At 41.3% G+C, this 24517-nt stretch overlaps 1 protein-coding gene and 1 pseudogene across 1 annotated transcript in view; both read left to right on the forward strand.

Moving 5' to 3' along the window:
• Positions 1-24080, forward strand: part of skap1 (src kinase associated phosphoprotein 1) — a 52550-nt gene extending 28470 nt beyond the window's left edge. The window contains exons 9-12 of the mRNA XM_023992889.2: positions 359-601; positions 3241-3294; positions 3591-3700; positions 19606-24080. Coding sequence (XP_023848657.1) covers positions 359-601; positions 3241-3294; positions 3591-3700; positions 19606-19698 — 500 coding nt within the window. The 3' untranslated portion in view covers positions 19699-24080. The remainder of the gene's footprint in view (positions 1-358; positions 602-3240; positions 3295-3590; positions 3701-19605) is intronic.
• LOC139028089 (kinetochore protein NDC80 homolog pseudogene) lies at positions 9716-11229 on the forward strand (annotated as a pseudogene).
• Positions 24081-24517: the final 437 nt, after the last annotated feature.

Consider the following 24517-nt stretch of genomic DNA (forward strand, 5'->3'; position numbering starts at 1 on the left):
GCAGCAAGATTTGTGACCTGTTGCCACAGAAAAGGGCAACCAGTGAGAGACAAACACCATTGAAATACAACCCATATTTATGCTTATTTATTTTAACTTGTGTGCTTAACCATTTGTACATGTTACAAACACTGTATATATATATATTAACATTTGTAATGTCTTTATTGTTTTTGAAACTTCTGTATGTGTAATGTTTACTGTTTTAATTTGTATTGTTTATTTCACTTTTGATTAATAATCTACCTCACTTGCTTTGGCAATGTTAACACATGTTTCAATAAAGCCCCCTTGAATTGAATTGAATTGAGAGAGAGAGACTGCTCATTATTTTATGCCATGTCTGTGTCCCATGCAGATTTGAGTTCCAGCTTCATCCCCTTTGATGACGATGAGGAAGAGGAAGAGGAGGAGGAGACCTATGATGACATTGAGGGGGTGACCGGGGCGGCCAGCCCTCCCCCTCGTCCCACCCCCGCCTCCGTCCTGCCCCAGCAGGCCAAAGCCTCTCTCAGTAGCCAGGAGGAATGGAGGCCCAAGCAGGGGGGGCAAGAGGGGGAGGAGGAAGAAGAGGAGGATGATATCTACGAGGTGCTCCCAGGTATGAGAACACACACATTCTCATTACCCCTCAGAGATGCATCACTATCACTGTAACTCAAAGACTAATTACATTCTTATAAATCATTTATTCTTAATAAGAGTGTCAGAGGTCTGGCTGCTGTTACAGAGGAGATACAGGACTGTCCCACAGGCAGGTGGGTGGCTGAAGGGATCCTGAGAACGACCAAAGGGGGCGACTTCTCAGTGTCATTATCCATCACTCCATTTAAGATACATCAAGATTCTGTTTCCCCTTTGCCGAAATCATTGGTTGGAGAGATATGTGTCTTGCCAACTGCCTTTTCACCATAAAAAGCCATCTGGGATGGGTACAGACCCTGACCACAGATGGTGTATCGAATGTCTGTTTCTTTCACTTTCTCACCCTATCACTTATCAATCTCTCTTTCCTTCTTTGATCGCTCTCAGATGTTCTTAAAAGGCACTGGACGTAGTACATTGATTACAAGCCTTGTTCTTTTCACATATTTCTTTTAAAGAAAGATATTTTCATATTATTATAATTATTGTAACAAGTTAACTTTTTAATGGGTAACCATGGCTGTTAAGTTGGTGCAGTAGGTGTATTGGTCAGTGGTCTGGGTGTATTTGTGTGTGTGTGTGCGCGTGTGTGTGCGCGTGTGTGTGCACGTGTGTGTGCACATGTGCATCTTCGTGTGTGTGTCTTTTCCCTGCTGTTACTGGAAGCAGAGGGCAGGTTGGTCTGGAGGGTGTATAGGGTTGCTGGCTGGTGGCTTTACTGTCAGACTGACAGCGTGACGATGGATGTGGGAGACAGAGAGCAGGGATATCACTGTCACCCCTCAGACCACGAGGTGCCACGCCCGTAATCCATGTCACATCTAGCTCTATAAGGCTAAGGAGGTTGAGAAATGTCCCCTTTAGATATTTGGTTTATGTGATTCAAAATTAACAGTAGCATATGTTAAAAGTTTAAAACTCTATTGTTCATTGAAATGTGGTAAAGTGCACATCCCTGCTTGTCTGGGCAATTGATTAGCACTGTTAAAACGTAAGGTAGAGTAAGTGCCCTATTGGCTGCGTGTAGGCAAGGCCGGCGGGCTCAATAGGCAGGATTAGGCAGCCTCCTATGGCGCCAGCATTTTCTGAGCTAAACTGACCAAGACGCACCTCCAACAACAACATAAAACATCACATAATTCTGCCCAAAAACAATGACGATTTCTTCCAACCAGTGGCATATGGGCTTTTTAGGTGAGCGCTGATGACACCCTGTGATAAGCTTTGCCCGTGTTGTCAAAGGCAGGGGTGCAAAATATTTCTATTGTCCATTTCCAGCGCACCTCTCCAGGGTGTTATTGGAGAGACGCATCGCTGTGGCAATCCACCAACGTTCTGTCAAAAAAAAATGAGCTAACATAAATCATGTAGCAGATATAGGATATGGTAGAAAGAGTATGTGGCCTTTTCTGAAGCCTACAGGCTGGAGATAAAATGTATGACAATGTAATGAGACGGACACTTTTTACATCATGCAGGTTTCTCCGATCAAATTGCCAAACCTAAATGGCGCTCAAGCAAGTAATAAATGRACTGTCATGTTAACAAACAACATATCCTAAAAACAGGACAGGTCGAAGTAAAATGGACAATATGGAATGGACAATCACAACTGTTGTCCAGGAGTTTCACCCTGTTGTCATTGATCAGTGATTTCAAGTTTGTATCCTTCAATTTTTMACATGTTGATCATAGCGAAAAAGAAAACACTTCTGCATTTCCCGCTGTGTAAACAAATTGCAAATAGGCTCACGAAAACTCCTGATAAAGTTGGGTAGTTGATATTCAGTGCTTAAATAGCCAAATTGATTAGTCACAGGATCAGGACTAATAAAGCCACTGCAATGGCCTGTTTTACAAATGGTGGGCTTACCACATAGATGGGCATTCATAAAATAAAATTTCAGGCAACGCTGTAGGCTACACCTCTGTAAGCACGAACCGTCTTTTGGACATCTTTTGGACGTCTTTTTTTGGTGCAGTCCGGACTGGCCTTGATTTCCACATCCAAGAACATTGGTTTCTMGTCCGGTCCGGACCAAATCTGAACCAATGATAGACGTCTATGTTTGGCTCAGATTCTGTCTGGTCTGGACCAGCCTTGATTTGGCCTAAACATAGACGTCTATAAATTACTTATTTTCAATTTTCATTCAGAACCCAAAATTTGCCTGATTTTAACATCCGGAAAATACCATTTTTTTARGTCAGGAAAATACTTATTTTCAACATCCGGAAAATAAGTATTTTCCACTTTCATTCAGAACCAAAAATGAACCTGATTTCAACGTCTGGAAACACTTATTTTTCAACGTCTGGAAAAGYTACCTTTTCAAAGTCCTGGAAAATATTTATTTTAAACATATGGAAAATATCTTTTCACCTTTCATTCAGAACTTAACTTCTGGAAAATACATATTTTTTACGTAATTTTGCTTACTGTGACTATTCTAGTTTTGCGTGAGGGCGCCAGGGCCAAGGGAGGTGGTGGGAAGACAGGTGGTACCCACATCTCCACAATACAGAAAGTGCATTATCTTTTTCAGGAAAGGTCTTGGAATTTCTCACCTCTTTTGTTTTGATCCCATTTTCCAGACGATGACTTTCCAGAACCCATTGAGGAGATCAGTGAGAAGAGCACAAAACCAGGTCTGAACCCCAAAGAGCACGCATTGACCAGCAAAATAGGAAAGTCAAAAAATTACTGTATAAATGTTGGATACTCTTTCAACAATCTGTATCAACTTTTCATCTTCCACAAAGTCCTCTTTGTCAGCCTTTGTCAGCTGTTTATGTTAATACAAGAGAGATGAGGGTATGAAGGAAATTAGATATCAGCAAGCTGCTGTTCTAGAGAGGAGGTGTGTAGGTGTGACTTTTATAGAGTTAAAGATAGGGGTATTACTGACATATTTTAGGTAACAGCATTGTGTGTTTTTCCTTAGTCTGGTCCATGGACTATGCCAACTACTACCAGGGCTTGTGGGACTGCGAGGCAGACGAGCCTGATGAGCTGGCCTTCCAGAGAGGTGACCTCATCTATATCGTCAGTAAGGTCAGCATCAACAACGCCAGTCAAAGTTCCTTCATACACTTCATCAACATGCCACATGCAGTATGTTCTATTCTATTCTGATATTTTCCAAATAACGCCTCAATCCCTCTTTGTAACACTTATTTAAGTCTAACTCCAACCCATCCATTGTCTATTCCAAGGCCAGTGGGGGGGGAATGCCCATCAGATGTTCAGTAATGGGATTGTGGTTCATTACTGACTCTGTATCTGTATCATGGGGGTTAATTGAGAGAGCAGCCATGCGAAACTCCGATGTGTTCAACACAAATTGCAGGTGAAGCATCCTGCATCTCCGTTTTTCCCCCCCCTCAATCTATTTCCCTGTGTTTTATGGCAATTGTGTAGTAACATGCAGTCTATCTACTTGTTACAGCCACTCTAGTGGAAATCAATGTGTTGTAATTTGGGCACCGCCGCCCACTAACCTTTTCAGGACCTAATTCGCAGATTGAAGCTATTTTGGAAGGCTTGGATTTGTGTGTCATCATATATCCTGTTTTTACACTATGTACAAGTGGTATTTTATAGGAAGAGTTAAGAGTCATTTTTAGTTGAACACAGTAGCTGGCCTTGATTTAAGAGCATGTGTCTATGTGTACTAGTTTATAAGGGAATGTCAAAACAACCCACTCCATTTTTCGTAGAAGCATAATAATGCCACCTGCTCTGAATCTGTTGGAGGTGGATCAAGATGACGTTACCAGCCTTCAAGTGTTTTAGGATTTCTACAGTATTACCTTTCAGTGTAGGTGTTGGCTTACCTAGCTTTCACTTTAACAGACCAACTGTTAGTGGCTGTAGCTGTACCATCTGGTACACGGCTATAATGATGCAGATGACTCGTTTTGTCAAGCCGATAGACTACAACAGAGCATTCTAACGGTCCTGTAATGGATTGAAAGTGAGGGTTCTCATGTAAATCATGTAATTCATTTCGAGGTGATTCCTTCCTGTCTGTTTCTGAATGGAAGCCTTTGGTTTAGTGTGACACTAGTCCACCCGTGTCCTACTCACACTCATAACCTTGTACCGTATTTTCCTCATGAATTACATGAATCACATGATTAGGACCCTACGTGGCTATGTTTGTTTTAACGAGCCTTAGGGGAGGGCAATCCCTGTTCCCTCTCTGGTGCGTCAGTAGAGCAGTCGATTTAGTTTAACAGGGGTTTCCTGGGAATCCTGACCTCTACGAATGAAATACAGGCCCTTGGCTGCAACTTAAGCCTAACTCTAACTGGGGAACACAGACATAAAATGGCCATAATAAAACTAAGGCCCATAAATTCTCCTGAACAGAGGCTTGGGGTGTTGGGGTAGGCTGGGTGTATGGGCTCTATGTCAACACTGCCCATAATTACAAAGTAATAAGGACACGCTCTAAGTGCTAAATCAATGGTGCTAACAAACTGTTATTTTTAAGGCCGAGGCTACATACACTGAGTTTTCCCCCACGCCCCGCCCGCCCCTCCGGAAACCTCTTTCTTAAAGCGTAAGATCCGGATCACATTCTGCGCATGTGTTATTTTATGCACACATTCGTTTTTCTAACTTAGCTGCTGCTCACCCTCCCCCGCCCTTCACGTTTCGCTCTTTACTCACCCTCTTCTGAACCATGAAGATGTAGCCTATGTCTCTGCCTCATATTTCTGAACAGCTSAATCAAAACCCTGCGGTGATTAGAACGAACATTCCAAAAACATATATATAATGAAGGCTCCAGCTGAATGTTCTAGGCAGTTGAGAGTGTATTCAGACCGGTAAAAAAGTGTGTTTTGCATCACCCTGTGCCATAGTTATACCATACAGTGCATTCGGAAAGTATAAAGACCCCTTGAATATTTCCACATGTTGTTACGTTACAGCCTTATTTTAAAATGGATTCAATTGTTTTAAAAAAGAAACTGAAATATAACATTTACATAAGTATTCAGACCCTTTACTCAGTACTTTGTTGAAGCACCTTTGGCAGTGATTACAGCCTCCAGTCTTCTTGGGTTTGACTCTACAAGCTTGGCACATCTGTATTTGGGGAGTTTCTCCCATTCTTCTCTGCAGATCCTCTCAAACTCTGTCAGGTTGGATGGGGAGTGTCACTGCACAAATATTCTTAGGTCTTTCCAGAGATGTTTGATCGGGTTCAAGTCCGGGCTCTGGCTGGGCCACTCAAGGACATTCAGAGAGTTGTCCCGAAGCCACTCCTATGTTGTCTTGGCTGTGTGCTTAGAGTCATTGCCTAGTTAAATAAAGGTTAAATAAAAAAAWATATATAAAATTGTCTTCGCCCCAATCTGAGGTCTTGAGCGCTCRGGAGCAGGTTTTCATCAAAGATCTCTCTGTATTTTTACCGTTCATCTTTCCCTCGATCCTGACTAGTCTCCCAGTCCCTGCTGCTGAAAAACATCCCCACAGCATGATGCTGCCACCACCATGCTTCACCGTAGGGATGGTGCCAGGTTTCCTCCAGATGTGATGCTTGGCATTCAGCATTCCAACCTTTTCATTTTGTTCTACCTTTTTTCAATTGACATTTCTTTGTATACAGTTGATATTGGAAGTGTACATATTCTTAGGTAGGAGTCATTAAAACTAGTTTTTCAACCACTCCACAAATTTCTTGTTAACAAACTATAGTTTTGGCAAGTCAGTTAGGACATCTACTTTGTGCATGATCAAGTCATTTTTCCTACAATTGTTTACAGACAGATTATTTCACTTATAATTCACTGTATCACAATTCCAGTGGGTCAGAAGTTTACATACACTAAGTTGACAGTGCCTTTAAACAGATTGGAAAATTCCAGAAATTATTTCATGGCTTTAGAAGCTTCTGATAGGCTAATTGACATCAATTGGAGGTGTACCTCTGGATGTATTTCAAGGCCTACCTTCAAAGTCAGTGCCTCTTTGCTTGACATCATGGGAAAATCCAAAAATTGTAGACCTCCACAAGTCTGGTTCATCTTTGGGAGCAATTTACAAACACCTGAAGGTACCACGTTCATCTGAACAAACAATAGTACGCAAGTATAAACACCATGGGACCACGCAGCCGTCATACCGCTCAGGAAGGAGACTCGTTCTGTCTCCTAGAGATGAACGTACTTTGGTGCGAAAATTGCAAATCAATCCCAGAACAACAGCAAAGGACCTTGCGAAGATGCTGGAGGAAACAGGTACAAAAGTATCTATGTCCACAGTAAAACGAGTCCTATATTGACATAACCTGAAAGGCCGCTCAGCAAGGAAGAAGCCACTGGTCCAAAACCGCCATAAAAAAGCCAGACTACGGTTTGCAACTGCACTTGGGGACAAAGATTGTAATTTTTGGAGAAATGTCCTCTGGTCTGATGAAACAAAAATAGAACTGTTTGGTCAAAATGACCATCGTTATGTTTGGAGGAAAAAGGGGGAGGCATGCAAGCCYAAGAACACCATCCCAACCGTGAAGCACGGGGGTGGCAGCATCATGTTGCGGGGGTGTTTTGCTGCAGGAGGGACTGGTGCACTTCACAAAATAGATGGCATTATGAAAAGGAAAATGATGTGGATATATTGAAGCAACATCTCAAGACATCAGTCAGGAAGTTAAAGCTTGGTCACAAATGGGTCTTCCAAATGGACAAGAACCCCAAGCATACTTCCAAAGTTGTGGCAAAATGGCTTAAGGACAACAAAGTCAAGGTGTTGGAGTGGCCTTCACAAAGCCCTGACCTCAATCCTTTAGAACATTTGTGGGAGAGGAGAGGGACCGACTTCGGCGGAAGTCGTGACAACAAATCTCTGCAGTTGAAAACTAAATGTTAATCTAAAAGAAATGTGAGATAATGTCTAGATGCTTTTTATAGTGGAGATCAAGTTTATAACTTCCTTGCCTGGGCTGATGAGACAGTGGATTGCACAGTCAGATGGAACAGAGTAAATAGGCATTTTAACGTCATAGATTTAGCCAGTGGTAACTTGTGGAATAGACACCGGCTGGAATGTGGTTTATCCAATCAGCATTCAGGATTAGAACTACCCATTGTATAAATGCTGATATCGTGGCAAGTAAATATTTTACAGAAAATACATTATCAAAATGTTCGTACGAACTTTGTTGTCAGTATTGCAAACATAAGCATGACACAAACAGGCAGTCTTAACGATTTCATGTTTTTCTTAGCTGCTGAGTTACATGCAGCTAAGAAAAACATGAAATCGCTAGACTGCGTGTTTGTGTTCTGCTTATGTTTGCAATACTGACAACAATGTTTGTACGAACATTTTGATAATGTATTTTATGTCAAATATGTAAATAGCTGCTTGTAGCCTCCTCCCATCCTGAAAAAAGAACATGAAATTGCGCTTATGCTTACCGAGGCATGGAATCCAATAGTTTGAACAATTTTGTGTACAACATGAAGTTTGTAGGCTACACCAGTGACCAGACAAAGGCGATCAAGGAGGGGGGTTGGCGGCAGGAGGGGGGGTTAGCGGCACTCAGCACAGCAGCTACGTAGGCAGCGGTGGGCAATCAGCTACAACAAAAAAATCATGCACATTGGCAGAAATATCAACCAAAAAATTCTAGGCACGTTGGAATACAGAAACTCTGTGATTTGATTGATTGCCTGAGTGTAGACCAGGCTAAGGGCTGGCCACAGGCACGGTGTCGTATGGCTGTGAACTGAGTAGAACATGACGATTATACAAAGAGCCCCCATCAATCATTATTGATCTAGCGAGATATTACTGTAAAGAGGAGCCTTTTTACAGTATTTGTGTTTTTTTTTTATCGGATAGGTTTTTTACTGTGTTTGTATATAAGGGGGGAATTGTGTGTGTGTGTGTGTGTGTGTGTGTGTGTGTGTGTGTGTGTGTGTGTGTGTGTGTGTGTGTGTGTGTGTGTGTGTGTGTGTGTGTATAACATTTTAGAGCATGGCATGTTTTTAGCTGTTATAGATTCTTCTGATAAACATTATCATACTAATATCATACCATTTTACTCTCTACCATTTCTATATTTTTTGGACATACTACTGGATATATCCTACGTATGCATACGGAAATGATAACTTTTTCGAGTTCTTATTTTCAGAACTGACAGGTTAGGACTATGTATTGCACATATACAGTCTCTAGTGAATGTCGATACACCCTTTCTTCACATTTTGCCATTACAGCTGTGAATCATTTCGAATAGGATTCTACCAACAACTCTTAGGGCAACATTTATCCATTGTTTTTGCCAAAATTGCTCGAGCTCAGTAAATTTGGTTGGGAGTCATTGATGGACAGCAATATTCAAACCTTGTCTCTGATTTTTAAGCAWATTTAAGTCAGGATTGAGACATTTAACACCTTTTGGTGTGTCTTTGGCATATACAATTGTGTAATTGTTTTCCTCTGACATTTTATTAGTGTTTACTCTATTTATGTTTATTTTGATCCTGACAAACTCCCYTGTCCCTGCCGGTGACAAACATACCCGTAAAATAATTCTGCCATCACAATACTTGAAAATACAGAGGGATTCACACTGTTGTGTTGTATTGGATTTGACCCAAGCCTGTAGTTATTAGGTATTTAGGCCAAAAATATAATTTCTTTGCAAACAAAATTGATTATGGAGTGGATTTTAACACAGGCTTCATTCTTATCGTGGTAGCAGCATCATGTCATGCTTTTCACCAGGCAGAGACTGGGGAGTTTGTCAGGATCAAAATAAATATGAACGAAGCAGTCCAGATAAAAAGTTAGAGAAAACCCTGCCTCAGTATTCTGAATACCTAACCCTGGGATAGAGTTTTATTTTTCAGCGGGACAATTACACTAATTTCAATGCCAAAAGACACACCAGWATGGCTTCCCAATGGGTGTTGGGTGTTCCTGAATGGTCCAGTCTCAGTTCTGACTTAAATCTGCTAGAAAATCAGGTATAAGGTTTGAATATTGCTGTCCATCAATGACTCCCTGACAGTTTTTTTTAGAAGTCAGACCAGTGGTGCTGACATGGCTCGTTACCGCTCTTTTGAAGCCTTTGGAGATGCAGAGAAGATGAAGGATACCCGGCCCTTACATGACAAGGCCTTTGTTCATCAGACAGTTGTATACGTTTCTGTCACAAGGAGTTTCCTGGTTCAGTGTTGGTCAAGTCTCTCCAGGGTCCCTCCTCCAAGGAGTTCCTGAAGATGTTTGAGTTCCTCACCTTCCAGATGCCCACCTCCAAAGTGGAGGATGAGGTCCAGGGGATCCTCAAAGACTAGGGATATCCATTTGCACTCTCTAAAAGTGCCATGTTCTCTGTGGGAGCTCCACATACCTGGCCACAGGTGTTAGGGGCTCTGACCTGGCTCACTGATACGTGTAAGATATTTTGCTGAATGAGCAAACAACAGGATCAACTAATCTATGGTTTTTATGATGGCAGCATGGAGATCAAGGATGGTGTTGACTTCAATAAGCTCTTTCTGGACTACACTGCTGAAACCGACCACAGGTTTATGCAAGGAGCAAACACATTTGCAGAGGAGGACAAATAATGCCTTGCTTATTTAAAGAAACTGTACAATGTGGACGAAGCTCTTCTGGTGTCCATGGAGAGGTACAGGATCCTGTGTGATAAGGTTGAGCGGCTGGAGAAAGAAAGTCAAACGGACAGATTTAAAGTCTTAACGAGTGGAGAAAGTGAAATGTACGTGGACCTGCAGAAGCTTCAGAGCTTTCGCAGTGAACTGACATCATTCAAAGCCAACCTCCTCAGGACTGTCTGAGGAGGTGGAAGCATCGGGTCTGCAGGTGATGATCCTGAAATAGGAGCAATTGAGGGTCCAATGCGTCCTGTCCACCCAGAAGTTCACCCCAGCAAATATCGAGAGGATCAACTGGGAGAAGTGTGGGCTGTAGCAGACCAGCCTGACCAAAAACCTGGAGCAGGCTGAGCAGCACATGTGGAAAGAGGAGATCTCTCTGGCCTAGGAGACAGCTGAAGTGAAGGTAGCTGTGTACCACAAGCTGGCCTGTAAATGTTATCAGGACCACAACAGAATACAAACCATCGACTATGGTCCAATACAGAACACAGATTCAAAATCCACTTAGGAAAATGATAAATGATGTGGAAGAAGAGTGTATTCGCAGGGTGGACGAGCAGCTTGAACACCACATGCAGGAGATGGCCAGTGAAAATCAGAAGTTGGCTGCTGAGATTGAGGATGCGGAGAACCACCACAAGCCGCTGGAGAAGAAGGTGACCTTGGGATATGACCACGCCGTGGAGAAGCTGAAAGCTGCAAAACAGCAGTATGAGATTGTTCTGCAAGAAACCAAAGAGGAGTGGCGGACTCTGGCGAACAACCTAGTCAGTGTGCTCACCACGACTGTCAACCACCTGTCTGTCCATTGTGGAGAAATTCATGGACGACCAATAGTGGCTCGAGTCTACAGGCAAGCCCTTCAGGAGGACGAGACGGACCTCCTGAAGCTAAAAGGAAATTATGGAGAGCTTCATTGCTAAAGCCAAATAGTGCTGTGCTGAATAGTGATTTTAACCTTACCTTGTGTTAATATTCATGCAGTGTAAATAAATAATATATCATTTTTTTGTGGGGAAATTCGATTTTTAGATTTCATTGTAAAGGTCAGCAAAATGTGAAGACTGTAAAGGGTGTGTAGACTTTCACTAGGCACTGCATATTATGATTTTCCTGATAAAATGTCTGAAATTAGTAAATGCCATCTTTTTTTTGCTCCCAAAATGTCTWAAATGAGTAAATGCTATCTTTGCTCTCCTAACATCTGTATTACTTACATTCACTCCTAAGCATGGTTCTCACTAACATATTAACTAACCCGTCGGGTTGTCCTGCATTCCAGGACTGTAATTTATGTAGCCGGAATCAAAAGACATGGCTCCACAGGTTAGCAGCCACATTCCGATATTCCCAGAGGCGCTCATCTGGAATGGTGGAATGGAGTGGGAGAGATTTACGATGTCAACCCACCTAGTCTCCTTTAAACTCTTGCTAACACGTCCATCTCTTTGAGAGAGAGAGAGAGAGAGAGAGAGAGAGAGAGAGAGAGAGAAGAGAGGAGAGAGAGAGAGAGAAGAGAGAGAGAGAGAGAGAGAATAGTGGAGAGAGAATCAAGTAACCAATCCAGCAGCAGTTGTAAAGTTGGTTTGTGAACAACTCCAGACACTGCTGTTTCCATGCAGCTCTCCAGAACATGGACACTAGTGACACCTAGTGGCTGACCTTTGTGCGTTTCTGTCTCAGCCATAACTGAGTAATTAATACTGAGAATCTTTAATGGTTGACAGACAACACACTCTGAGACTGATTTACACTAGTAGGCTATATCTCCCTCTTAAATTAACATGAACTTTACCCTAAGTAAATAACTATGAGTTATGTTTAAGTTTGCAGCGAGGAGAAAAAAACAAACCATTTAGAATTGATTAAATGAATTAAAAGCCTTTATTCATAAATGCAATCAAAAACAGAAATAACTTTGATTATAAACATTCACACATGCACACAGGCACACTCTTTCTCTCGCTCACACACACACACACACACACACACACACACACACACACACACACACACACAACACACACACAGCTTAACGCTTCAGGTATTCTAAATGAGTGTCACTAAAGGAAAAAAGAACTGGCTCTATGCATACAAGGAACATATTAAACTCGTTGAAGAATTGTTATGAAACATTGTAACCATCTGTACTGTTCAGAAGAACTTTAAACATACACTCTTTAGGGAAAAAAAAAGGTGCTATCTAGAACCTAAAAGGGTTCTTCGGCTGTCCCCATAGGAGAACCCTTTGAAGAACCCTTTTTGGTTCCAGGTAGAACCCTTTTGAGTTCCTTGTAGAACCCTTTTGAGTTCCTTGTAGAACCCTTTTGAGTTCCATGTAGAACGCTTTCCAGAGAGAGTTCTACATAGAACCCAAAAGAGTTCTACCTAGAACCAAAAAGGGTTCTCCTTTGGGGACAGCTGAAGAACCCTTTTGGAACGCTTTTTTCTATGAGTGTAGGCCTACCCTTCCTCCCTTCCACACCCTCTCTCTCTTACTTACTCCCGATCTCACACACATCCTCTCTCTCACACACACACACACACAATCATACACACCCCACGCTTGCATATGCAGCCTACCTTCGAAACATCTCTTTGAGTAGCCTATTCCTTTTCAGTTTTTCCTGCGCCATCCAAATATGTACATAGCCTAGTCAGTGGTCAAGTTATCCGGTTGCTAGCAACCGTTCGTTATCGAACCAAAAAATAGCGACCTACGAGTAGTTTAAAATGGCTCACGAATCCGGAGCAGAAATAAAATAACATATTGGGCCCACTGTAACTCCGGTAATATTGGGCATAACTTTTACATTATTTTGTCTAGAGGCACACGGTCTTCGGCAATGTAGCTAAAGCCGCAAGCATTTACTGTGTTACGTTCTGCACATAAAATGTGCGCTTAAAAGGTTCCATGCGTTGAAGAAATGGAGACGTGATTAACGGCGTCAAGAGAAATGATGCTGATAAATGTGTCACATTCTATATTTTTTACATCAGAAATGTATCAATGGACATTATGTTGGAAGGTAGAACCAAATCATATAAAAATGTGGCTGTAATAACTACATCATTATCCTCCATCAGTCAGCGTGCTTCAATAGGACAAAGTGGAAACTATATATGCTACCATTTGGAATTATAGTGTAATGTGCTGAAATAATTTGGTTGTAATATAACAATATATTCCACTCATCTTCTGGATGTCATTGATACACTGTACGCTGATAATTTTAGCTGGTGAAACGGTAGCAGTTGCAAAAACAAACAAAAAAGTTGATCTTGTGCAATACATCCCATAATATCTGATGATTTCTTCTACATAGAAACAATTTCTACGTTCGAAAAGTATTCGGACCACTTGACCTTTTCCACATATTGTTACGTTAGTCTTATTCTAAAATTAATTAAAATGTTTTTTTCCTCCTCATCAATCTACACACAATACCCCATAATGACAAAAGCAAAAACAGGTTTACATTTTTTTTGCTAATTTATAATCAAATTAAAATACTGAATTATGACATTGACATAAGTGTGCAGACCCTTTACTCAGTACTTTGTTGAAGCACCTTTGCCAGCGATTACAGCCCAAGTCTTCTTGGGTATGACACTACATGCTTGGCACACCTGTATTTGGGGAGTTTCTCCCATTCTTCTCTGCAGATCCTCACAAGCTCTGTCAGGTTGGAAGTGTCGCTGCACAGCTATTTTTAGGTCTCTCCAGAGATGTTCCATCGGGTTCTAGTCCAGAATCTGGCTGGGCCACTCAAGCACATTCAGAGACTTGTCCCGAAGCCACTCCTGCATTGCCTTGGCTGTGTGCTTAGGGTCATTGTCCTGTTGGAAGATGAACCGTCACCCCATTCTGATGTCCTGAGCCCTCTGGATCAGGTTTTCATCAAGGATCTCTGTATTTTGCTCCGTTCATCTTTCCGTCATTCCTGACTAGTCTGCGAGTCCCTGCCGCTGAAAAACATCCCCACAGCATGATGCAGCCACCACCATGCTTCACGGTAGGGATGGTGCCAGGTCTCATCAGACGTGACGCTTGGCATTCAGGCCAAAGAGTTCAATCTTGGTTTCATCAGACCAGAGAATCTTGTTTCTCATGGTCTGAGAGTCCTTTAGGTGCCTTTTGGCAAACTCCAAGTGGGCTGTCATGTGCCTTTTACTGAGGAGTTGCTTCTGTCTGGCCACTCTAGCATAAAGGCCTGATTGGTGCAGTGCTGCAGAGATGGTTGTCCTTTTGGAAAGTTCTCCCATCTCTACAGAGGAACTCTGGAGCTCTGTCAGAGTGCCCATCGGGTTCTTTGTCACCTTCCTGACCAAGGCCCTTCTCCCTCAATTGCAGTTTGGCTGGGTAGCCAGCCAGCTCTAGGAAGAGTCTTGGTGGTTCCAAACTTCTTCCATTTAAGAATGATGGAGGCCARTGTGTTCTTTGAGGACCTTCAATGCTGCAGAKWTTTTTTGGGGACRCTTCCCCAGATCTGTGCCTCGACACAATCCTGTCTTGGAGCTCTACAGACAATCCCTTCGACCTCATAGCTTGGTTTTTSCTCTAACATGAACTGTCAACTGTGGGACCTTATATAGACAGGTGTGTGCCTTGACAAATCATGTCCAACCAATTGAACTGACCACAGGTGGACTCCAATAAAGTTGTAGAAACATCTCAAGGATGATCAATGGAAACAGGACGCACCTGAGCTCAATTTCAAGTCTCATAGCAAAGTGTCTGAATACTTATGTAAATAAGGTATTTCTGTTTTTTAGGGGTCTGAATACTTTCCGAATGCACTGTATGTACGTTATGAGGATACTGAAACTGTAAGACTGACATCTTGCTCTAAACCTTACATTGGAACAATTTTGTATCTTTTTTTATATGATTTGCACTAAACTTGAACACATTTTACATACTGGTACATAGCTAAACACTGTATGGAACATTTGATTTAACTTTTAATATTCCTTCTATTCAGCACTTCATAAAGATCCGTTTWAAAAATATTTTTATTTATTTTTTGCTATTGGATTACATTTGAGTTAAAACTAAACTGTGAGTTTATTATTATCGGATGTATTGGTGACTAAACTAAATGTTCTCACGGGTGAAAGATGAGTGGAACTCCAATGAATGCTCAAMCAAAGGTTCTGAACATAAAAGACATAAAAGCATTGCAAGTGTTTGCAGTTTTTACTGTTGTACTAAGAGTTTTGAAAGTATACCACTTACATCTGAACAATTTGCCAATGTGATTGAAAAAAAGATGTAGTTTGTATTTTCTTAGTATAAATAATATGTTTGTATCTTATTTCCATATAGGGTCATATTCTCATGTCCTCAACTGCCTTAAGTCCATAACAACCCCAGTTGGCCCATTGCCATAGGTCACACCATGTGAATGTGGATAAAGAAAAGGGAAAGGGAGGAAAAACAATCAGATGGAGATCCCTTTATCTCTTTGTGTGAACCCTTTATCCCCCCCCTTTTTATCGCTCCCTTTCTTTGTCACACACCACTTTAAAGCTGCTTTTGTGGCTATAGACACCAATACCCTATAGACAGGGCAAGACATCCTATTTACCACCCAAAGTGGTAGGGGGTGAGTCTGGGATTTGGGGTCATCTAGGAGGCAGTGGTCATCTCCCGGTCAACTACAGTAAGGTTATTTTTCAGGCCCATCCAATAGCCTAGAACTGTGCCTGGGCAACCCTTAACATTCTGCCTAATTATTATAAATGAGGGGCAGCGTAAACAGCTATCATTACAGACACTCAGCGGCATACACAAATCCACTTTAAATTGTTATTAAGTTAAAGAACCATCCATAATCCCAAGGCGGCTTTCGAAGAGAAGCGGATTGTTTGTTGCTTCATAATTTAGACTGCTCTCATGCTCAGTCATCTCTCGACTTTGAATCTATCTCGTTGATTAAATTAAAAGATTGCCTGTTTATTAAACAGATCGAAACAATTGAAAGAAATCACCGAGCCTAAAACCAATGTGTCCAAATCTCTAAATAGGCATTGCTAGGATTCCCTTTAAATATTCATATCTGGCAAAATAAGTAGACATTTATTTTGCAATGGTCGGATACGTGTCCATGTGCAAAAATATTTCTGGAACAGCTAAGGCAGTCCAGTCCACCTGTGTGAGCAAAATTCTTTGACTAGATTTGTGGTCAAATAGACCAGGAGCTGCGACTTGTAAGAGGTGTCCATGTTTCATTGTTAGGATGACTAGTGGAAGGAGACGCAGCGCTGCAGTGTGTGTCTGATGACTCTCCTTGTGGATGAGAGCGAAACAGAGAGGGGGAGAGGTAGCTAGAGAGAAAGAGGGGGAGATGAAGGGAGGGCAGGGGGAGATTGTAACYCCCAGACGGCGGGTTCAGCGGCAGGGCAATGAGAGACTTCCTGCGCTCCATCACGTCCAAGGCCTGCCTTATGGGTCAGTCTTATTAACACTCCTCCTGCGTACGTGTGTGTATATAGGTGTGTGTTCGTGTTCGTACGTGTGTGTATGTAGGTGTGTGCATCTGTGTATGTGAATGTATGTGTTTACGTGTGTATGTATTGCTTATACGTCAAGAGAAATAGTGAGAGCAAAAATACAAAGAATGACAATGGAACGTGAGCAGAACCTGATTTTCTACAAAAAGGAGTGAATGTATAGCTCAAGGAGGAGAGTGGGAATCGGGTAGAGCAGCTGTCACAGTGACCTGGCATGGCATACAAAGTGCTCCTTCTCCTGTATCCTGCTTCTGTCATTCACCCTATGAGAGACAGTCAAGCCAACCTCCTCCCTCTTCAGGCATCGTTAGCTGTCAATCTGTCCTCCTGCCCAAAGTGAGTGATGGGCCCATCCAAATGTCACCATTAGCCAGCCCCCTGAGTGGTAAATAAACGATGCTACTGGTGTACTGCAGGTGTTGTCATGGCAACTCGCTCAATCCCCCTCTCTCCCCGTGCCAGCCCCACCCATGTTCATTTGCACCCTCTCAATGGAGGAGTCATGGGGAGGTCAACGAGTCAACGCACCGCCACAACATGGCGCTGTTCTCTCCTCATTCAACCTCCTCCCACCATATACAGTTATGAACCCAGGCCACACAAAAAATTCCAGACTGCCACTGAGGGCCGCCTGATAATTTTTTTATTGAAGGAGAATGTCTTGGTATGGAAATGGCATGGCATCCTTGGCATCCACAGAAAGGTGTTATAAATTGTATTTTCTCCTGAAACTTAAAGTCCTACTCCWGTCTCCTTTTCACCTCATTTAACACCTGATTTACTTAACAAAAGTCACATCTCAATAGGTGGTCCACTGGTATCCCCATCACATGAAACAAGTGTGTGTGGGGGGGGGCTTCCTCTTTTGTTCCTCAAGCACGGGAGGAGGCCGATGACGTCACAAAGTGACCATCAGACCAACCATCAGTTGTGTCGAAAAAACACTATTTTGCTCAAAATATAGATWTWTTTTTTTACCCTTTAGTGAGTYTACTTTATTGTATTTATATCACTTTTCAGCAGGAAAAGTCCCCAAAAAATCACTGGGAGATCATCATATCCAAAAGTCTGATATGCATTTTATACCAAATGAAAGGAGAAAAATCAGAAGGAGGTAGGAGAGATTGAAGTTAGGGCATTGTCATTGGAATACATTTACTCCCTATGCTTCACTACGAGACCTCCCCTTCCAGCAGGTGTACTCTGTATGAACCCGTAGTAAGCAGCGAGGAAGATGGAGTTGGCATGCTTGACAGACCTTTGCTGCCATTGGCACACTGTGGTGATGTAGCAAGCGTATTCAAATGGTGGCGTTAATAATCAAAAAGAGCTTTCTCAGGGAGGACATGAGACTGGCTGCACAGATGGGCTGGGGAGATAAATACAACTTTCTGTCACTGGGGTTGGAGGAATGGAGCTGCAACAGCCCCGGGGGAGAGAAACTGTTTCGTTCCTACTCTGATGCCCCAGTCCGTCTGTTTCTCTCCTTTTTTGGATTACTATTCAAGCTAGCTTTCCACAACAAAACATTTTCGCTGTATGTTTTTGGTTTTTAAGATAGAAACATGGGTTTATTAAGGCCATGTGTTGGAAATCACAGGGACTAGAAAATGTACCTTTCAATGAAGAAAATGTGTGTGCTTGCTTCACTTGTCTTAAAGTCAGCAAGCACATCAATTTGCCATTTTGAGTGGAGTATTCCACCTTCAATCACTCTGTAATTGCATTGAAACAGTCAGTTCTCAGTGCTCTGTGTAGGCGAGCAGACAGAATGATAATGTTCTCTCTGTTCTGCACATCCAGATGGATGAGCTGCTTATCATGACCTGCTCTAAGAACACTTCAGGCCTGGGCCATCACTCTGATCTGTGAGCTCTAACCGGCCAATATGTCATCTCTGTCCAGACACAACTTATACGTTATCTCTGTCCAGTCACCAGTCATTAGGAGTAGGTCTGTTTTTCATTCCTCTGGCTCTATAGTGAGGTGTCAGAACTCTCTGTATGATAGGATGGGCTGCTGACTGAGGATGTGGGATATATCACACCAGTGGCCAGAGAGACAGCCAGGAGAGGGAGAAATGGTTCTACAAACATGCATTCTACACGTAAACCTCATACAAAATTGATCGATAGATATAAGATAGCCTTTGGCTTTCAGATGTTGTACCCAGAGTGCGAATTACACCGTGACATTCGGGGGGTCTCGCGCCATTTGATGAATGGAAAGAGACATCTGTTACAAAACACCAAAAAGTGTAATGACATTTAGTGATTGTCATTGGGTCTACACTCTTGTAGCCTGAATTAATTGATGCGCCTTTCTGACTGACAAAAGGACCTTTTTTTGTGGTAAGAAAAGTTGGGACACCTGAAAAGAGGCTGAAATATGGGACTGTCACGGGATGYCAAGTGCAGCCACATMAGATATTTTWAWTTTTTACCATGTGGGAGTGTTCGTTTAATTTGGAATAAGCTTTTATTTGAATATTTACCACTGTAGCAGTACAAATTGCATTTTAAACAAATAGGAGAATTMTTAAATTAGCATTATTTAGAGCCCCCCCCCCCCAAATTAGACTTTTTTTTGCATCATGACTCATTCAGGGGGTCTGAGACCCCCCTGGGCCTCTGGTAATTCTCAATCTGCATGTACCCCAAAAATGACAAAAKAAGGTGTCAAGAGCCATTTTGAGGCAAGGCTAAATTCTGTTATAAACCTATGATGACATAGTCTACTGAGCATAGTTGTGCGTGTTCCTCCTCACCATACTTGTGTCTCTATGTGTTCCAGGAGTATAACATCCATGGCTGGTGGGTCGGAGAGCTAAATGGTACCATCGGTATCGTCCCTAAAGACTTCCTCCACCCTGCCTACATCCTCTGAGCTCCAAGAAGTACTGGATCACTCTTTTATCGTTAAGATTATAAAATAATTTAATGGAGTAATGTAGCATAACAATTCTCCTGATACCCATTGAGATTGCCATTGAGAGAACAGGAGGTGTATATTCACAGCGCTTGACCGGCCATTTAAGARATCTGGTGGCTGAACGTAGAACTGCGTGTGAAATTGAATCAGCATTATAGACGGGTTGGTTGTTTAGCAACAAAACCGTCGCGTGCGCAACTATGGGGCAAAACAGATGGGGCTGGCTTAGATTGTTGACAGCATGTAAACTATATCTAGTCTCTAAATGTTTATTGAAAATGTAAATATATTTGCACAATGAGCACTTGTTGTCTCTCAAATACATAGTTACAGTTGTTGGTTAGCTAGCTAATTCATTTTTAGCCATATTAGCGTAGACGTGCCATGAGTCAAAACAAGACATGGTATCAATAACAAGATGCAATGAGCTGAAACGAGCCACCTACGATTCCCCACATGGCAGCTTCTTCTCATTGTTACTAGCTATCTGACCATCCAGAATCATTACACCACATGGCCTTCTGGCTCATCGACGTGCGCGCATCGTTTTTTAGTGACGTTGTCAGCTAACCCGTCTTATAGATACTGATATGCTCAGTAATGCTTAATTATAGCATCATTGACATCATTTAATTGGGAAAAATGATTCCAACTATACGCCATAGAAAACAGATCATACTGCACTATKCTACAGGAACTGTATGTTACACGTTCCGCTCTGATGATAGCTTATCTTTGTATTATGCCTTACTTCTACAGTTGAGTGATGTGACTGACTGCGTTCCCAGTCCCAAACACTGAACACTTCGAGATTGATGACAAACTGAGATATTTTATTATAATGTAATGCAATGCTGTTAGTGTAAGGTTTTTGTAAAATGTTTTTGTAAAGATTTACTTAATTTACATGCATAAATGACATTACCGTGGTCCTTCTGAGGCGTTTGATCTACACATTGAATTACGGATCATGTCAAAAGGTTTCCTCTATCCAATTGTTTCCAGTGCGCAGTATTTGTACCCATGTGTGTGAATGGAAATGGCCAGATATTTATGAAACATTATGCCCCTGTGACTAAAATAGGAAATCCTCACCTCTGAGTGAACTGGGGGCTATTCGACATTACAAAGCATACTGACTTGTGCCTTCAACAGCCTTGTGTCTGAAGGAAGGCTACAGTGCGTGTTATCTTGATGCTGACATTAAGATATATAGGCAACAAGGGTTCAGGCTTGKTCCACTATCTTGTTTCAATTAAGAATTTGAAATTGGAATACCTGATAATTAACAATATCAAGAAAAATATTATATTTAGATTGTTGAGCTTGTACAAATATATTTTCTTAGCCTAACGGTTGTGTTTTTCTTATGGTTTGGACCTACTGGCCTTTTATGTCCGAGTGAATTGGGTGCTTATGCTTTGACATCATGCTGTTTGTGACTGCTGTCTTTCTATAGGCTTTTTGTGTTTTACAAAAAAGTGCACTATCCTACATCAACCTGGTCTCAGAGCATTTCGTATTATTCTGTATGTACATCCAAGACACTCCATTTAGTAGGATGTGTTACGTTTCATATGGTATGTATTCATTTGTGGATGTCCATCATCCATTTCATATATGTTACGAATTGCAATTCGTACATTATGTTGCGGATTGCAATTTGTCCAATATGTTACACATTTGCAAAACGAATATGTTACACATTTGCAAAACTTATATGTTATGAATTCCAATTTGTTGTGGCTACCTACCCATACGGAAAACTAATATATGGCAATATATGTATATTAAGGATATGTTTTATATGGGCATATATGGTGGAAACATACACTGAGTATACCAAACATTAGGAACACCTACTCCCATACCCCGTTCAAAGGCACTTACATTTTTTTTGTTTGGCCCATTCACCCTCTGAATGGCACACATACACAATCCAAGTCTCAATTGTCTCGAGGCTTAAAAATCCTTCTTTAACCTGTCCTCTTCATCTACACAAATTGAAGTGGATTTAAGGAGTGACATCAATAAGGGATCATCACTTTCACCAGGATTCACCTGGTCAGTCTATGTCATGGAAAGAGCAGGTGTCCTTAATGTTTTGTACACTCAGTGTATATGCCCATATACAGTATGCTTATATATGTATCCACACATAAGTACGTATATGTCACATACTGTATATGTTGAAATATACAAGAATTGGCCATTTTCATTTATGTTACATACATTTCTTACTTTTATACACATACAGCGTATATGCATATATTTATAATACATATGCTCATACTGTATATGTATGGAACATATTATTAAAATGTTTATTACATATATGTCCTTTGTATCTCACAATAGTTGAGTGATAATGCCCGAGATGCCGGTGTTTGAAGGATACATTGGCATGGGTGTTGTTAGGCCCGAGACGAGGGCCGGCAAACRGTGCCAATATATTCTCCAAACACCGGCTTCAAGGGGATTTTCACTTTTATACAACAGGTTAACAACATGTTCAAATAATGATTGACATATTTTCATTAAAAACTTTATTTTTATGAATTTATTCATACTATTTCATCCTTCCACAAGATATAGTCCCAAAACAAATCTAGGGTTGCTACCCAAGCTGGCTGGTCGTTTGTTCTATTGGTTTGGTTGCTAGAGATGTTTAGTCTTTTTGTTCTGTATCTATGGAGAGAACAAGTCGTTCGTTCTAAATGCTCCATTGCCATACTTGCTGGCAACGTTCTTATCCCTTGCTTGCTAGCTAGCCAACTATGGCTAACTTACAGTCACGTCAAAAGGTGTAGCCAGAATAACAGCAAAGTAGCTCCATTTGCATGTGTTTAAGCTGTTTTCTAGTGACATTTATTTGGATACATCCATAACAATGAGCTAATTAGGTGCGATTTCGCCTGGCATAGAAAACGTGCTCACTCGTCAGGACACTGTTGTTCAGAGGAGCTAGCCAACAGCACAGCTAACACAATCACTTCAAACTGAAGCTGGAAAGACTGCAAACTAGCTGCAATTGACATGACTTTGTATACGTATATCCATAAAAATMATGCCAGCTGATTTCGACTGGCTGAGAAACGCTGCCTGCCTGTTTGTCTCATCCCGACATGTTCATCACTATGGGACAGCTGGAGATATTAAATATTGAAACAATGTTGCAAATGTCGGAGAGACAGACAGCAAGGTTTATACAAATCTCCGCTGTTGAAAACTAAATGTTAATCTWAAAGAAATGTGAAAATGTCTAGATGCTTTTTAAAAGTGGAGATCAAGTTAATAAATTGCTTGGCTGGGCTGATGAGACAGTGGATTGCACAATCAGATGGAACACAGTAAATAGGCATTTTAACGTCATAGATTTAGCCGGTGGTAACTTGTGGAATAGACACCGGCTGGAATGCGGTTTTAACCAATCAGCATTCGGGATTAGACCCACCCGTTGTATAAAGGGAAATAAMATGTGTTAACATGTACTGTWTGTTATGGGAGCATTATTTCAGTAATACTTGTAGCTATGGTAATAAAACATTAGAACAAACGATACAAAACACTACACTTAATCCTAGTCATTAACTTTTTTTTTTTCTTTTTTTACTTTTACTGTTTTAAGCCGTTCCCACTTGTCCCTTTGTTGCACCAGGGAAGCACATCATGACAGCARCTGTGGGGGGAAAGCAACACATAAGATAAAGAGCACATAGAACAGTTAGGGTTGGGTTTGAGGCCATAAATAAAATAAAAAWATATATATAATGAAAAAACGTTGTGAAAAGCTTAAAGCTATTAGAAATCCTTGACCATTAATGCCCTATTTGCAATGATTTGTAAATTCAATTAAGGGATAGTTCACTTTTTTACACCTTATAGTCAGATGGTTCCTTACCCTGAAAGTAGTCCATGGGCCAGGAGAAACTGTAATCCATGATTCAGAGTTGTCTCAATGGCGCTGCRCATGCGCTCACAGACGCCATAATAAGAGAGATACAGTACATCTCTGCGATCTCTAACCGGACAGAGAATGAGGACGTGGCTAGAATCTCGTTTTCTATCAGTCAAATTAGCTAATTTATAAAATATTGAATACTATGTATAGCTATGTAAGAAAAAGACCTAKAAATGGGTTTCCATGAGTTCGTCGGACTCTGGGTAAGTAAAAACACTACCTAAATCTTCAAATCTCACAGTATCCTTTTAAGCCATGTCAGTGTCTGGAATAATATTCACCATTATTTCTGCCATGAGTCATTTATGATTTATATTATTTTTTTAATAATATCATGACCATACCCGCACTGTCAAATGCATATTTGCAATCAATGAACAAAAACCTTCTCACCAATTACTGTCACTTTTTCAGGATCCTTTTTTCTCCCCTTTTAGCTTAACCATTGTTCAAATGAAATAACTTCAATGTGTCAAATATTTATCCAAAGTCATAATGACACAGCCAGATATTTAAATTTGAGTTAGGTCTGAAGATGACTCRGACTTAGCTGTACAATGCTACAAATAATACATACATATAGCCAGGGGTGCAACTTTCACTGCGGACAGTGACATGTCCATTCTGAAAATTGCATTTTTGTCACCCCCAGTTTRATCATTGGAATGTGATACAAACCGYGGCACCGGCGTGCTTRAGGACCATGCGGACGCCTCCGAGTGGTCGGGTAGGCTGTTTGGAGTGTTTATCCGACTAGAAAAAAAATCTATAAAATAAATGTCCCCACTTCTAAAACCAAAGTTGCGCTCCTGC

Source organism: Salvelinus sp. IW2-2015, linkage group LG8 (genome assembly GCF_002910315.2).
Source record: "Salvelinus sp. IW2-2015 linkage group LG8, ASM291031v2, whole genome shotgun sequence".
Lineage (NCBI taxonomy): Eukaryota > Metazoa > Chordata > Actinopteri > Salmoniformes > Salmonidae > Salvelinus > Salvelinus sp. IW2-2015.